The 16,386-nt window shown below is 45.2% G+C and overlaps 1 protein-coding gene across 4 annotated transcripts in view; it reads right to left on the reverse strand.

The window, feature by feature from the left end:
* The window catches only part of ATP8A1 (ATPase phospholipid transporting 8A1), a 223,414-nt gene that overhangs the window by 25,806 nt on the left and 181,222 nt on the right, over positions 1-16,386 (reverse strand). For all 4 annotated transcript variants that reach the window (XM_041727158.1, XM_041727160.1, XM_041727159.1 and 1 more), the window contains 3 exons: positions 12,366-12,427; positions 9,712-9,768; positions 9,042-9,149 (listed from right to left, as the gene is read on the reverse strand). In XM_041727158.1, coding sequence (XP_041583092.1) covers positions 9,042-9,149; positions 9,712-9,768; positions 12,366-12,427 — 227 coding nt within the window. The remainder of the gene's footprint in view (positions 1-9,041; positions 9,150-9,711; positions 9,769-12,365; positions 12,428-16,386) is intronic.

Raw genomic sequence — 16,386 nt, forward strand, 5'->3', positions numbered from 1 at the left:
CCTGTGCGCCGCGGGCACAATATTTAACACCCTCTGATCGGTTGTTTGGTCCGTAAGACTCAACCAACCTCAAGAGGACCCTCTTTTTCTCACCTCGTGATCCACTGACACCCAGTATAGGTCCTGAGACACGGGCGCTCTGTAAATCTCAGTTGTGTGGAGCCAACTTGGGCTCTTCTTACACAAGATGAATTATTACTTTCTCCATAAAAACAGAGCAGAACACCCAGAAAATAGGAAGGGTGTTTTGAATAAACTCCAGTATGCTTGCAATTATTCCCAGAAGCTCTTGATTATTCAGAGACAAAGGAAACCCTTGGCTTATTCCAAACAAACAAACAAACAAAAATCTGAGAAAATAGGATTGTTCCAAATCATAGAAAAAACATGCAGATCAGATCCCAGCTCATAGAATTTATGTTATTTTTGCCCCCCCCCCCCCATGGACATCTCCGGATGGTGGTGAGGGGCTGCAGTGGGAGCGATCACTCTGAGGGACTCCGAACCCATATCCAATCTAGCTGTATGATGCAAGGAGCAGCCTTTGCATCTCCACCCTCTGGCAAAGGGAAGAATGAGAAATGATTACGAAAGATGTTCAGAGGAAAGGGACAGAGAGTGAGTTAGTTGGGACCTGAATTGATAAGTCAACTTTTTTTTTTAAAAAGGAAGTAAAATTTCACTATAGACCAATATAGACCGAAAACTGAAGACGCAAAATCCTCTTTCTAAAAAAGAATAGAGACTGCCAGGATATGTGTGGCTCTGAAACTCTATTTTCTGGGGATCTAGTTCCCAGAATAGTGAAAATAATTAAGAACAGAATTTGTTTTATTTTGATTGTCCTTATTGTGCTATTTAAAAAAAAACTGAAAAGTAGAAAAATGAGGGCAGAGTTAGTAACCAAGTATTCTTTTTATTGTAAGAAATATAATTGAAAAATGTCATGCTCCTGGATGAAGTTGTGGGAGACAGGGTCCATCACTCCAGGGCTCAAGCTCCTCACTTCCTCTATCATTTCTGCAGTTCTTTAGAATTTCGTGATGGCTCTTTATTTTATCTCAAAAACTATCTCGTAGAGCATCAATTCTTCGATCACTAGTAGTGCAATCTGTGACACTGACCTATAGATTTCAAATTGTAGAAGATCATTTCTAAAAATTTTAAATTTACTTTAAGCCTTACTGAGCTATCACCGAGGTATAACATTAGGTAAGTTGAAGGTGTGCAACGTGTTGATTTGGTATGTTTATAAATTGCAAAATGCGTACCGCCATAGCATTAGTGAACACCTCCGGCCTGTCACATAGTTCCCATCTCTTTTAGGAGATTATTTTTAAAAAACTCAAAAAGTAAAAAAGCACTTAGCTGTAAGAAAGGCCTGTAAAAGCTGTTAAATGGCTTATTTTGAAAAATCACTAACTTTCATGGTAAAAACTCCTCGTTTTTCCCCAGTGCATCCCCTCTCCTCTTTTTAGGTACAGACCTTGGGTTCTTGGCTAGACACTTTGTCCTCCAGCTCTGACTATATTCCCCTGGCTCTCCTGTGGCAGCTAGCCATGGTATAGCTCTTGGCCAAGGACACCTAAGTGGAAACGTGGTGGGCAAGGTCTAGGAAAGAGCGTGAAAGAGAGAGGGTTCATCTTTCTTCTTCTCCTTCTCGTTGGCTGGAATGTTGGTAAAACAGCCAGAGCGGAAGCAGCCACTTTGGGCTGACGAGGTTGGCAGGGCAGCCAAGAGCAGAAACCTGGTTTCTTGGCGACTGCGTAGCTGCCACAGCGGCCTTGGACTCCATGGCCATCACCAAGCTTCTTTTACATTTAATCCACAATCGCTTTTTCACTGAAGCATCAAAAAATATGCCACGAAAGAACTTGGTGCAGCTGATATGTGCTAGGAAGCCAAAGTGAGAACATGGAACGAAGCGGCTCCTGACCACTCCTGGGCGATCCCTTTATCTTACTCTAACCCAGAACGCCAAGACTTGTGTTCAGTGATAGGATTTATTGAAGCAGATCACACAGCGACATGTGGTTCCCTTCATGAGCCCTTCGGATGGAATCTCTCGCTTGTCCCTCAGAACCAAGCCACACTGGTCTTAGGGGTGGGGATGCTGAGCTCGTGGGGGTGCCGCGCCCTCTGCCTGCCTCGCAGACTCCTCACAGTACCCTTGGGCGCCCTCTCGGCTCAGCATTCCTGCCCCGGGGCACAGGTACCTGCTGCTCTTTCAGTCCTGAAACGCTCTTCACACACGCATCATTCTGACTTTCAGCGTAATCTTTCCTTCTTCAACAAGACCTTCCTGGGGCGGCCGTTGTCCGTCTCCCATTTCCCACAGCCCCCCGTTTCCTTCCTGCCACTTTGTGAAATTACCCTTAGTCGCCTGTGAACTGATTTAGCGAGGGTTCCTCCCCCCACTCCCTGGTCGCCCCAGCCCTCATGCTAGCGGGGATCCGGCCGCACCAACACGTCCTCACGGGCCAGCCGGCTGGCGAGAAGGGGCGGCACTCTGCCCTACAACAGCAGGTTCCCTCCGGTCTCCTACGGTTTGCTCACCAGAGCCGCGGCGCCCCATGTTCTGACATCAACGTGCCGCGGTGGGCAGGGAGGGCCTTACGGGGACAACGGGTCGCAGTCTATCCTGCGCCCTGCTGCCCGACACGGAGCCTGGCCCGGGAAGACGCCGGGCCCACGGGCAGCAGGCCGCCCTGCAGAACGCCGACTTCTGAACGGCCCGCGTTGCACTGCAGTGTCACAGCAGCCTCTCTCCTCCCCTCCTACTGCTCCCACACGGGCTTCTCTACGCAATGGGCTTGGAAGTGGCTATGCAGCCGGCCCCTTCTGCGCTGCGAGAACCCGGCCGGCCTCCCTCTAGGCATGAGGCCTGCCGACCAGCGGCGCGTCCTGCTGCAGGAGCTCCCCACCTTTGGCTCCCTGAGGAACATCTGACCGAGTTCAGGGTACTGGTTCCCTCTAGGCTACTTGGCTCCCCCAGTAACCTTGGACGAACCTCCGTCGCATCATGACACTGCCCCACCCCGTCGGCAAGAGCTGGACTTGTGGCCTATAAATTATTTCATGCTATCTAGGTGATTAAAGGCGGACAGATGAATACAGGCTATTTTAATCAGGAAATTCCTCATATGTAAAGTAATTTATTGTGTTGGTAAAGGGGGCAGTGGCGAGACTTGGGAAAATCATGTCACTAACGTAGTGTATTAATACCTTTCCTGCGGGGGTGACACCAAAGGGCTCAACAAAGATTTTTATTGTTTTTCAGAGAGACTTTACAAACCTCAATCAAGAGATCTGAAATTCTGTAAAACACATGCTCGTTCCTTAACTTCAATTTCCTTCGGTAGTTTTATAGATCCCTTAGGCCAGGGAGAGCAGAACCAGATGGCGCTCGGGGGGACCTTATGGTGCACGTCTACAAAACCACGACACATGTTAAAGTCTTGCCGATACTAAGCTTCTGGTATCAATCGTGATATGAGATGATCCTTGATGTACGCAGCTTGCTTTTTTTTTTAGTTTTTAATCTGGTGTACTAGTCATCCTGGCTAAAATATTTTCTTCTGGAAATTAAAAAACAACAACACCCCCCAAACCCCAGTAACATCATCTAGGCACGTCGCAAAAGCAGGCCAGCATATGTTTATATAACATAGCACTTCTCACCGGGGTCTCCCTTGCCCCATAAATTGTTGTCCTGGTGTGAAAAAAATACAAGTCAGGTCTGAAAAAAAACAACAAAAAAAGTCCTTCTCTTAAATCACAACCATATTTGTGAGAGGAAGCCGGCGACATATTTAAAGTCGCAGCCGAGCCTGTCACACTGTTTTTTTCTTTTTCCCCTTCCTCGATGATTTCTTAGTGTCGCATGTTCTATCTCCGTATCATCCACTGCCCTGCCTCGCACCCCAACGGCCGCTTTTCCTCGGGACAGTTAAATATTTCAATAGTCCGCGCTACCGGGACACTCGTCAACCACCCTCGTCGAATCGCCATCCGGGACAGAGACGTAGAACGGCGGTAATAGCAACAAAAGTGCGAAACTATCAGAGGGAAGGTTCCCACAAAGAAACACCCCGGCCACCAACGGGGGGCCACCCCATCTGGCCGTAGCTGGAGACGCCAATGCCGAGGCGTTGGGCAACAGATTCCTGGGCGTTCTCGAACCATGGCAGTGGCGTTCTCGATGTTTTTTTGAATGAGAGGGGTATTATTTATACTAATATTGGTGTTAAGAAGAGGCAAGCAGCCAGGATATGGAGCGGGATGGAATTTCTTTATTTTTATTTTTATTTATTTATTTATTTTTTTGAGATGGAATTTCTAAGCATGTGTTAGGGAGTCAGGCAGGTATTGCAAAAGGAGGACTGGAAACCCAGGTGCTTTGGAGAAGAGATGGGATCACGTCTGTGACCGGCTAACTTGGGGAAACTGGTTGGGGCCGTGGGTGTCGTGGGAACAGCTGCTAAATCGGGGAAATCAGTGGAATGCAGGGAAGAAGGCTGCGGGAAGGAAGAAATTAAAAAAAAATTCCCACCTGGGAGCAAAGAATAGCAAAGGGCCCAAAGGGAAGGTGTTTAGATCACAATGCATTTGAGACAAAAACCTGGGATGAAGTCTCTGGGCCACCTGCCGTTGCTCCGCTTGCCACAAAGGTTCGTCATATGGATTTCAATCAAACAAGGAATGCCTGGGAGCAAACAGTGCCCGGCGAGCAGCGTGTGTGAGCCATTGTCCCCCCTCCGTGCTGCAAGGATTTTCCTTCTGTCTTCAGCAGGGGCTGCGGGGTGAACCGTCAGATCCGGACCCAAGTGGGAATGTGCGTCCAGCCGAACAGAGAGGCATGAGACCCGTACCTGCAAGCTGCCCGATTTGTGGGCGGTTTGCACCCTGAAGTCCCGTTGACTAGAGCGAAGGAGTCTGCGCCCCGGCGACATTTACGATGTTCCGTGGAGAGAAGGGAGTGAGGGGAAGCCCACGGAGGATCTCAATCGCAGGAGCTGGAAGGCGGCCGGGGAGACGCAGGTGAGCTCCTGCCTCAGGGTCACCAGGCCCGACCGCACGGAAAGGGTCGCTGCAGGGAGTGTGGGATCCTGCGCTGCCGCCAGGCATCACTGCCTATTGGCTCTCTAGACGCTGGAAGAAGTCCTAGGGGCGCGAAACCTGCCTCTGGGTCTTCTCTGCGTCTCGGTCCGGTCCTCTCACCCGTACACTGGTTACGACCAGTCTGCAGTGAGGACCCGGGGACCCGAGGCCCGGCTCATCCTGACAAAGTTCACGGACAGCACCGGGTGGCCGCGTGCTTTCTTTCCCTCTCGCTTCTCCCGTCCGGCCCGCGGGCACAGCTTATCCACTCTGCCTCCAAAGGGCATTGGGAGTCTGGCCACGTCCACGGCTGCCGTCCTCCTGGGCCACGCACCACGATCTCCCGCCGGGCTCACGGGGTGGCCTCTCACACGGGCTATGACCCAATAGCCACGGTCCTACCATGAAAACCTAAGTCAGATGCCCATGCCCCTCCCTCAAGTCCCTCCAATGGCTCTCGACCTGACCAGAAGTGAGAGCCACAAGGCTGTGTGGGGAGCACGGCTGACAGCTGGGTTCTCCACCCCCTTTGCCTGCTATATTTTCCTCTATATGCTCATCTCCGTTTCACTTCATTATTTTGTCTTTTTCAACCAGAAAAGTAGGTTGAAGAACCTGACGTTTTGTCTGTTTTATGCACCAACGAATCCCCAGTGTCTAGAACCGTGCCTGACACATTGAAGAATTTCAACAAACGGTTGGTGAGTAGACTACATGAATACCTCTGCACTACCCTGTAAGCCCTTATTAAGCTCTCAGGCAACCAAAACATGCACACATATTTAATTAATTGCTCTGTCTTAGGAGGGATTGCTGCCCCATTAATATAGGAAAGGACTGGAGTCCTAGGGCACATGCAGCGTTGGCATCAGACACTGAGACCCAGCAGTGGCTTTCCCAGGAAGTCAGTTCACACCACGCCACACATCCTGCAGGGTAGCCCTAAACCCCGGGGGCTGCCCAGGCCATGCTGCATTACGTGGGTCCTGTAAAGCATGTCCAGCTGAGGAGGGCTAATATTTACACTTATCCCGATCTTATTTATAATAACATATGACTACATGTAACACTCAGTAATATATGTGATCTACGACAGCATTTTGCTAGGAAAGTTAAGAGCTGAATAAGTAAGTGTTATTCAAGATGGTTGGCCAACTACGTACATGCACGTACATGCAAACACTGGCACATAAATGCATTTCTCATATATTTGCTTGTTTGTATGTATGCACGTGTGAATGTGGCTATATCTTTAAAAAAATCTTTATTTTTTGAGAGAGAGAGAGAGAAAGAGAGAAAGGAGGGGGAGGGAGAGGAACAAGCAGATTTGCACCAAGTGTGGTGTGGACGTGGGGCTTGACCCTGAGGTGATGACCTGAGCTGAAACCAAGAGTCGGCCGCTCAACCCACTGAGCCACCTGGGCGCCCTTGTATCTGGCTCTACTCTCTTTATTTATTTATTTATTTATTTATTTTGGCTCTACTCTCTTTAAAAAATTTTTTTAAAGATTAAAAAAAAATTATTTATGATAGACATAGAGAGAGAGAGAGACAGACAGAGACACAGGTAGAGGGAGAGGCAGGTTCCATGCCGGGAGCCTGACACAGGACTTGATCATGGGGCTCCAGGAATGTGCCCTGGGCCAAAGGCAGGTGCGAAAACCCTGAGCCACCCAGGGATCCCCTCTGGCTCTACTCTTGACTGAAATATAGAATTTTAAGCTTCGAAATACGTAAAACCTAAGGGTGGTTGCCTCTTTATGAAATTAACTGGATTAGAGAACTAGTGACTCTACATACAATAAAAAAGTTCAGAAATCGAGTGCTGCTACACAGATTTCTTGGCATTTCATACCCAAAGCCCAGGAAACAGTAAATGTAGACGACTACCTATCCTCCCTGAGGATCTGAGTGGCATTTTGGTTACATGCTATTTTGGGAGTTGTGGGGCTCATTTGCACGCACGCACACACACCCACACATCGAAATGCTTAGTGAGCATAAGTACTATATAAATTTAAAGCATTTTCTCTGAATAAATTCAACAGACTCACATTTCACACAAGTTAGTCAAGCCCGCAGGTAAATTAATCCACTCGTCGTATTTTCAGTGGAGCACCAGCTATTTAAACATTATATTCGAGGAATCAGTAGCCATAAAATAACAAGAAAAAGAGCCGCTGTTAGCGCTTCCCACCAAACACGAAGTGAACAGAAACGTGATGGAGTACTGACAGTCATTTCACTTTGAATTAGACACAGCATCACTGCAAGTCTCGGGAGATGATACGAAGTTTTGTGTCTGAGAAATACCAGGAATTCTACAGGCAAGGGGAGGATTATATGTGGTTGGCAAGAAGCCAACCCAACTTGACACTTGTTCTAGAAGTAGGCGGTCAAAAACTCAGCTCTTGTCATCAAAGCTGTTGGCTCCAGTTGCTTACACTACCTGACTCTCAGCACCTCTGGTGTTCCCCATCTTGAAGGTAAAACATCAAGAAATGAGACGGAAAAAAAAAAAAAAAAAAAAAAAAAAAGAAATGAGACGGAAAAGTCAGGTCTAGTGAAAATGATCTCAAATTGAAATCAGCCTCAGGGAAAAGCAGGTCCGACCAGACAGCAAACGTCAAATAAAAATAAGGAACAGAACCGACTTGCCAAGTGGCATCTTCAGACCGTGAATGGTTTTTGATTTTACTTCTTCAGGGAAAAGGGGCTCAAGCCAAGGTAAGGAGGAGATGCACTCAGAGCTTCCTCTCTGCTTTCCTCAAAATATATGCTGTGAATTTTCTAGAGTTCGCAGTACATGTTTTATCTTTTTTTTTTTTTTTTTTTTTTAGTACATGTTTTAAAAAGAGGCCTTCACTCTGGGTGGAAGGAAGTGCTTGCCCTTGATACGTCTGGTTTCACCGTAATAGTATATAATGCCTCTCTCCAATAAATTCGGCCACAAATTTTTGTTTTTAAATGTGTCTGCATTCTGCTAATTTATAAAAAGCAGGATGCTGTCAGATAAAATTTCATGAAAATGATCTATAAACCAGACTGTCAAAAGTGAAAGGTACTCAGGCAGTACTTAGGGGCAACAAATCCATGGAAACCACAGGAAAGCTTTCCTGTGGCTGCAGGACAACAATGTACTGTAACGAAGCTCACGTTTCCTTGACTTGCAAGTTACTGTGAGGTCACAGGAAATCCTGAAATGTTTTCCACATTTTCTTTTATACATTTTATGTCAAATTTCCTGCAATTGAAATCATAAACCCTCCTACTGCTGGAATCTCTTCTGAAGGGAAGGAGATCTTGTGACACTCCCCCCATGAACACCTAATAACTCAGTTCCTACCAGCGTAACAAGAAACCGAGAGACAGGGTTGAAAATGGACTGTGATAAGGCCAGAACGTCAGATGCCCCGACTCGTTCGAAACGAAAAGCAAGCCGGTATCATTAGGATGATTCTCCAGGTGCACTTAATCCAGCGACAGTAGACTTTTCTTTAGAAGAAGAGACAGCAGAAGAAATGGTGGGACTGTCCCAATGACATAAGTCCACCATTCCCCAAATCTCTTCTCCAAAATGTATTTTGTAAAAAAAAAAAAAAAAAAAAAAAAAAGGATTTTGTGCATTTACAGCCAACTTTTTTTTTTTTTGGCCAACTTTTGAAATGGCATCTTCTACGTGGAGATTCTTAATGCGACTCAAGCTCCTGATGACATTTTATCGATCTAGCTGTGCTCATAAAAGGGTGAGTCAGATTTAAGTAAAATGCCCGAGTTTAAAACATTCTCCCAAGATTCGTCCCGCGCAACTATGGAATTTAAAAACAGCGTTTAAACGGTCAAATACTACATTAATATACATCTGGGCCGAACAATCAAGGCTCATTAATGAACAGCAAGTTTTAAGATTTGTTGGGTCGTGAGCTCCTAGGACACGTTACCTCTCCTGACATATCGGGGGCCATTGGAACGGCGGGCCACAGGGAGGAGTAGATGCCGAAAAACACCACCCAGAGCGCGATGCTGCCCCAAATCGCTATGTGGCTGAACTGCGAAGGAAGGGAACACGGGTCACAAGACGTGTAGTCACAGGGCTGCGTGCAGACGCGCCACGACGCTGCTGCACCTGCCCTTAGTAATCCTATCACTACGTCCATAAAATATCATCCGTGGGAATTTCCAGTAACAACGCGTGCGCGTTCCAACTGGACCTTTCATCAGCGCCAACGCTCCTGTCCCCCCGGTGGCGGGACGTCTGCGGTTTGACGGGCATTCCTTGTCTGCTCCCTTTGGGGGCTCCCTCCTCGGACTCTCCTCTCCTACCTGCTACCATCTTCAACCTCTTTTATGTTTGCTCTGCGTGCTCTCCCCGGGGAAGTCACAGTAAAACCTTAAAGGCGCTGAAAATCTTGTGGTCAATAAACTTGAGTTTTTTTTTTTTTTTTTTTGACTCGCTGTTTCCGAACTAGACAAACTAGAGTCCCCAGCCCTCCCCACCTCCAGCCAAGACCCCTCACAAGGAACAGCCTGGGGAACAGGGCCACATAAGTTAGAATGAAGAGCCATCGTGTCAACGTGCCACGGCCCGGTGGTGGTCAGGGATGCTCTTACCCACGTCCAGTACGACGTCTCCAATCCAGCTTTCAAACACACAGTTATCACCACAAACTAAAACAGAAGGGAAAACGTTATTTCACTTGATATGTGTGAGAGTTTAAATGTTAAAAGTGAGGTGTGTAAAGACCAGGTGTTCACTGTGCTACGGGACTGGTAGGTTCTGCACAGCTTGCCGTGTGTGTCCACCGAGCAAAGGAACAGGTGAATGAGCCGGGGGCTGCCCGGGATGGCCGTGACCTGTCAGGTGGGCCCACTAGCAGCGTCCCACCACCACCGTCACCCCAGCCCTCCTCCCCGCACGCCCTCGCAGTCCATCCACGGGGTTTACGCCCGCCTGCTTCTTGCACAATTCGTGAACTGTGAGTGTATGTCTGCAGTAACTTGGATTTTTAAGCTTGCTTTCATTTTATTTTATATCAAGGCCCCCCAGGTGGCTCAGTGGTTGAGCATCTCCCTTTGTCTCCCAGAGTCCTGGGATCGAGTTCTGCATCGGGCTCCCCGCATGGAGCCTGCTTCTCCCTCTGCCCCTCTCTCTGTGTCTCTCATGAATAAATAAATAAAATCTTAAAAAAAAAAATCATTTCATATCATCTGGAATGCTAAAGCCCGTACTTTCCAAATTTTAGAGATAAATTCTAAAGATAATGTAACTGGACGTTTAGAAACCTAATAAACACTTTCTCCGTAACTTTACTTACATACGACCCCATGGCTCAGGATATAAAAGCCTGTTACATTCTCCATGACGTACACACCCGTTCCCATCGCGGACTCTGCTGCTAATTCCCAAGTAAGGGAACTAGTTTAACTAAACTAGTTTTTAATGCTTAAAAATGTAAGCACCCCTGTGCTTTCCTTTTTTAAAAAATTTATTTTTTATTTTTTATTTATTATTATTATTATTATTTTTTACCCCTGTGCTTTCCATAGGGAGGCACAAAAGTTAGCTGGGCTGGCCCTGGAGTCAGACTGTTTGTGCTCAAGCCTCCACCATTTATTGGGTGTTTTGGTTAAGGAACAAGGCAAGTTACCCAACCTCCGTGTCTCAGCTCCTTCATCTGTAACCTGGTACCTACCGCACAGGGGAGGGAGTCTAAACCCCAGTGCTTAGCACTGCACTGTTATCTATTATTATCTATTCATAGGTAAAAATGAAATTTTAAATATTGTCAGTAGTCAAGGGAACTCTGGACACTTTGAGCAGTTTGGGACGGTGGAAGCGTGATGCGGGCCTCGCACCACTGATCAATACATGCCTGCCTACCTAGTTCTACTTCTGTGTTTGCACAGCATTAGGGGCTTCCCCACGGGGTCAGCGTCAGGCTCGGGTGAAGCATTTGGGCTTTCTCAGCAAGACATCTAAAGCCAATGTAGGATTAATATCTGTAGAAATAAAACTCCTATTAAAAATCTAAGTACTCATTAACAAGCTATATAAAAAGTTTAAAACTAAGAGATATATTTTGACATTGAATTAAACAGTAACACACCCCCCCCCCCCCCCGAGACCTGAGTATCTTAATGTGTCCTTAAGGAATATTCCTGCTATATATTCGGATTAATTTCTTTTTTAAAAAACTTTATTTATTTATTCATGAGAGACAGAGAGAGAGGCAGAGACACGGGCAGAGGGAGAAGCAGGCTCCCTGCAGGGAGCCCGACGTGGGATTCAGGGTCATGCCCTGAGCCGAAGGCAGATGCTCCACCGCTGAGCCCCCCAGACATCCCTAGTTGGGCTAATTTCTAAACTTACCCTAACTTACTTATTTCCGTTGATGTCAACGGAAAGGACATCCTGGGAAAATAACTTGATCTCTCTGTTATTTAATGGCCTTACTGTCCTATCATTCAGTAGTTTTAACACTTGATATTTAAACATCACATTCTAGTTTTCTTGCCAACTGAGTCAGTCACGTTGATATCTGCTTAGTATTTGAAGCAGCACCCCGCCCTCATTCGGGAAGGAATTAGAGAAAGGAATGTGGCCTGAGAATTCAGAGTTGAAGGTTATAGTAAACGTACTAGACACCCAACTACTGACCTCGGCCTTTAGCATTCAAGTAGTGCTTTTGACTTCTAAGGGAAAAGTGGTTTTCAGACATTTTTTGGTCCTTTATGGCAGGCATGGGCTTGCACTCATGTGTGTGTCCTCCACAAGTGTTTGGATAGTGACTTAACACAGTGGGTTCCATGCCTTGTGTGGATGAAATGTCCCCAAAGAGTGATTTCTCTCCCATTTTAGTTATCAAGAGACCCTAGAATCATGACTGGCTAACCGCCCAAGAACAGTATGATAATATCTGCCATAAATTCAGGAAAGCAAAAAGAAAAAAAAATTAACAAGGGCAGTAAAATAAAAATGAAGAAAAAGAGACAAGGAAGAGAAAAATGGGAATTGGGGGAGGGCGCTAAGAGTAAAGAGGGAATACTGAAAATAACAGCAACAAAAAGTCCTATCAAGTCAGTGAGCCTAAATGACACATTAACAACCTCACATAAAATAAGCTCCTAATAGTCAAAACATCTTATATTATTTTTAAACGGAAGTGCAAGCAACCCTACGTTCAGAAATGCCCACAGTTAAATTTGGAAATACAGTGAAAGGATTTGATTTTTATATACAAACTAGGCAAGTGCTCTGTACTTACAGTGTAAACAAAGTTTCCCAACAGCAGATAATCAGAGGTTTTCCCATTTCCAAATACATTTCCTGTATGACAAGAAGAGAGGCTTATTAGAAATGAAAATCAAAGCGGTCCTTTCAGAATCCTTTCAAAGACAAATCAATTTATAATTGTTGAACAAAAGAAGGGAACCAAGGATTACAGCCTAAACTAGGCTAATTAAAAAAAAAAGTTATGAGAAGTCTCACAAAGTTGCTATAAATGTGGGTCAAAATGAAAAGCAATTTTCTAATAGCCAACAATGGAGGAGGAAACCTGACTTGTTAACCAATTCTCAGGATCCATAAGGTAGGGGAAAGAAAAAAAAAATCAAACTAATTGTTCAAGGAAAGACCAATTCTTTGGGCGCTGAGACAGGAGAAGACATCCTGAACCCTCACTAGAGACCTTTGTTAGCAACACAGGCGAGAGTTTTAGGGAACCTTCTAACTTCCTCTCAATGAAGTTGTTGGCATCAGACCAGACAGGATTCATGAATGCACATCACAGAAGACTGAGGAGCACCAATATGTGCTAGGCACATGGCTCTTGGAAGGTTTGGCTAATTTGGGGGGAATATTTTAAAGTATCTTGTCACCCAGCAATGACTAACAAATGTGGCTCTAGATGAAGGGAGTGGTGGCTAACAAACACCACGGTTACTGATTAAAAAAAAAAAAAACTGAATAACTGAATAATTGGCACCCATTGGCACCATGGGAAAAATTAAGACCTGTGGTACAATACTCAGTACAATATTTTACTTATGCAAATATTCAACAATATTTATTAAAAAATCTCGTATGTAAGGACAAAATCTGGTAGAATAAAGTATGGGACGAGACAGGCAGCGTGGCCCCGGTGTGAAGACAAGGAGTAGCTGGGTGAGTCTGGGAAGCACAGACCAGGCTCGGCGTCTGTGACTAGCTGTGCCATGTTGGTTTACATAATCAATCTCCAAGGAGACTGAGCTTCTTCACTTAAAAGAAGGAGTGGAACTACCTACCCCCAGTGGAGTTTTGCTATTACAATGAGGTCTCATATGTAAGGCTCCAAGCACAGAGCCAATGCTGGGTGCATGTGGCCCGTGCTCCATGCTGTGACCCTACTCTCTCTGGAGTTTTTGGTGAGAAGTAGTCAGGAAGGGCTGCCTCATAACAGCCCAGCCACCTAGAGACCCCTCGTCTTCATGGGGGTATTCCATGATTAAGGATATAGGATTTGGTGTGCTAGGTCTCATCTAATATATTATTAATTAAATTATTAATTAAATTATTAATTAATATATAATATTTCAAATAAATAAATAACTTATTTATTTGAAAGAAAAAGAGAGAGCAGGGATGGGGGGAGTGGCAGATGGGGAGGGAGAGGAAGGGGAAAGAATCTCAAGCGGACTCAGCCCAGAACCCAGTGTGGGACTTGATCCCACCGCCCCCCGGAGATCAGGACCCGAGCTGAAACCAACAGCTGGTTGCTCAACCAGCTGAGCCACCCACGTACTCCCCGATGTGCTGGTCTTACGAGCACAGTATTTACAAACTCGTACCTGCAATTAATCTGCAAATTTCCATGCAACCAAATTAACATACTCAGCAATCTACAGAATAACTGAAAATATCTTACGATCATTTCTGACTTGCGGGCTTTTACGCAGGTCCTTTAACCCATGTACACAAGTTATCAAGAATAATATTTGGGTCCGCGTAAGCTGCCTTCTGGTCATGACTGGTTCATCATGAAGGACCCAAAGATTCATTTTAAGATCACGCTGAGAAAAAAAATCTAAAGGCCTATTGTGGGATTTGTCAGATTCAGCATTTGGATGATTCAGGTACATGATTCATTCTCACACTTTCTGGTCTCTAGGCTCCTTTACACTTAAAAATTCTCGAGGATCCCAAAAAGCTTTTGTTCATGTGGTTATATCTACCAATGTTTATTTACCAAGTTAGAAATTAAAGCAGAATATTCAAAAAAATGTACCGATTTATCTAAAGATAATAGCAATAAACCCAATACACATAGCATGAACAGATTTTACTTTTCTCCCCAATAAAAAAGGTGAGAAAACTGGCATTGTTTTATATTTTTACAATCTCTTTAATGCTTTGCTTACGAGAAGGCAGCTGGATTCTCAGAGTCAGGTTGAAATACGGGGGAAATCCTACTTCCCAGAGAAAGTTGTAAGGGAGGAGTGTTCTAATCGTCTTTTCTCATGAGTGTGGATATTCTTTGATACTACATCAAAACTCAGCAAGTAGTTTCCTAAAGGTCAGGGTGTGGAAGCTGAAACTTGATCAGTGAGCCCTCAGTACCCTATTACATCACAATCAATGGCTCCACTGGACACCCTGATGGATCTTAAAATTCCTGCAGGATTCCGTGACCTCATGAAAGTAGCTGGTTCAGCTCACAAAAATAAATTTTTATTTTATTTATATTTATTTTATTTTTATTAAAAAATAAAAACAATGACTGGCTAATACTGCAAAAATTATGAAACTATGACCTTGGGTTCCCTAAAAAGGTCATCGTGGGTATTTATAAAGGGGTCTATAGGGCATACTTTGAGAACCACTGGAGTGTGTATCCAGATGCATCTGTAGCTGCCCTTTATATACTTCCATTTCTTGCGTACCTCATCCTTTCAAAAACCTAAGAAAAACCCCCAAAGCCTCTCCTTATTTGAAAATCAAAAACAAAGCAAAGAAACAACAAACCCCTCAACATTAGAATGTTGAGACGTAATTTACGCCACATGCCACTGACGTGTTAAGAAGAGACAGCACGTGCGCTGGGCCTCGGCGAGGTGTGGGTCCTACAGGCGGCACCCTTTCTGAACTGCCGGGGCTGAACGAATGCAAAGAGGGCCCCAGGATCTGCTCTCTAGGAGCTGGAATTACTCCGGGGGGTCTGTCCTTTCAAACCCTATTCAGGCATTTCACATGCTATTTGGCTTGAGATAACCTTTGAGATTACATTTCTCCTTTTTCTAAGAATGGCAAGAGACAGACATGCTGAGTCTCTCATAACCGTATGGGTTCTGCAATTCAAAAATAAACTTCACCTAGAGAATTTGGCTACGGTCCTGTATCATACCCTCAATTTCAATAGAGTGGAAATAATCTAAATGTCCATCAACAGACGAATGGATACACAAAACATGGTAAATCTATACAATGGAGTATCATTCAGCTATAAGGAGTGAAGTAATGATCCGGCCGTAATATGGATGAACCAAGGCCACATATGACAGGATTCCATTCTTATGAAATGTCCAAAATAGGCAAATTCAAGGACAACAATCAGTGGTTGCCAGGGGCTCAGGGCAGAGAGTGTGGGGAGTAACTGATAATGGGTATGGGTTTTTTTTAATGGGGTGATGGAAATGTTCTGGCATTGGATAGTGAGTTTTTTTTTAATAAAGATTTTATTTATTTATTCATGAGAGAAAGAGAGAGAGAGAGGCAGAGACATAGGCAGAGGGAGAAGCAGGCTCCATATAGGGAGCCCGATGCAGGATGCGATCCCAGGTCTCCAGGATCATGCCCTGGGCCGAAGGCAGGTGCTCAACCGCTGAGCCACCCAGGGATCCCCTGGATAGTGAATTTGTACAATTCTCTGAATATACTAAAAAAAACACTGAACTGTATAATTTAAAAGGGGCAATTTTATGGCATGTGAGTTATTATCTCAAAAAAAAAAAAAAAATCCACTGTGGTTCTCCCGGCCTACTGGAGCCAAGAGGCTATATTTTAATTGGGTTCTCTTACCATCATTTCTGTGGCTTAGAAAGTGAGAACCATTCAGGGCACCAGCAGAGAAATTAATGACGAGACGAGACCCTGGGGTCAGGACCCGCAGCCCGCACCCCGCCTGCAGCGCCCACCCTGCCAGGCGTGGCTCCACCGGCCAGCCGCGCACCCTTCCCTGCACTGCATGCACTCCCTGCTCTTCTGAAGTCTCATTCTTTCTTTTTTTTTGTTTTTTTAAGATTTATGTT

Source organism: Vulpes lagopus, chromosome 12 (assembly GCF_018345385.1).
Source record: "Vulpes lagopus strain Blue_001 chromosome 12, ASM1834538v1, whole genome shotgun sequence".
Taxonomy (NCBI): domain Eukaryota; kingdom Metazoa; phylum Chordata; class Mammalia; order Carnivora; family Canidae; genus Vulpes; species Vulpes lagopus.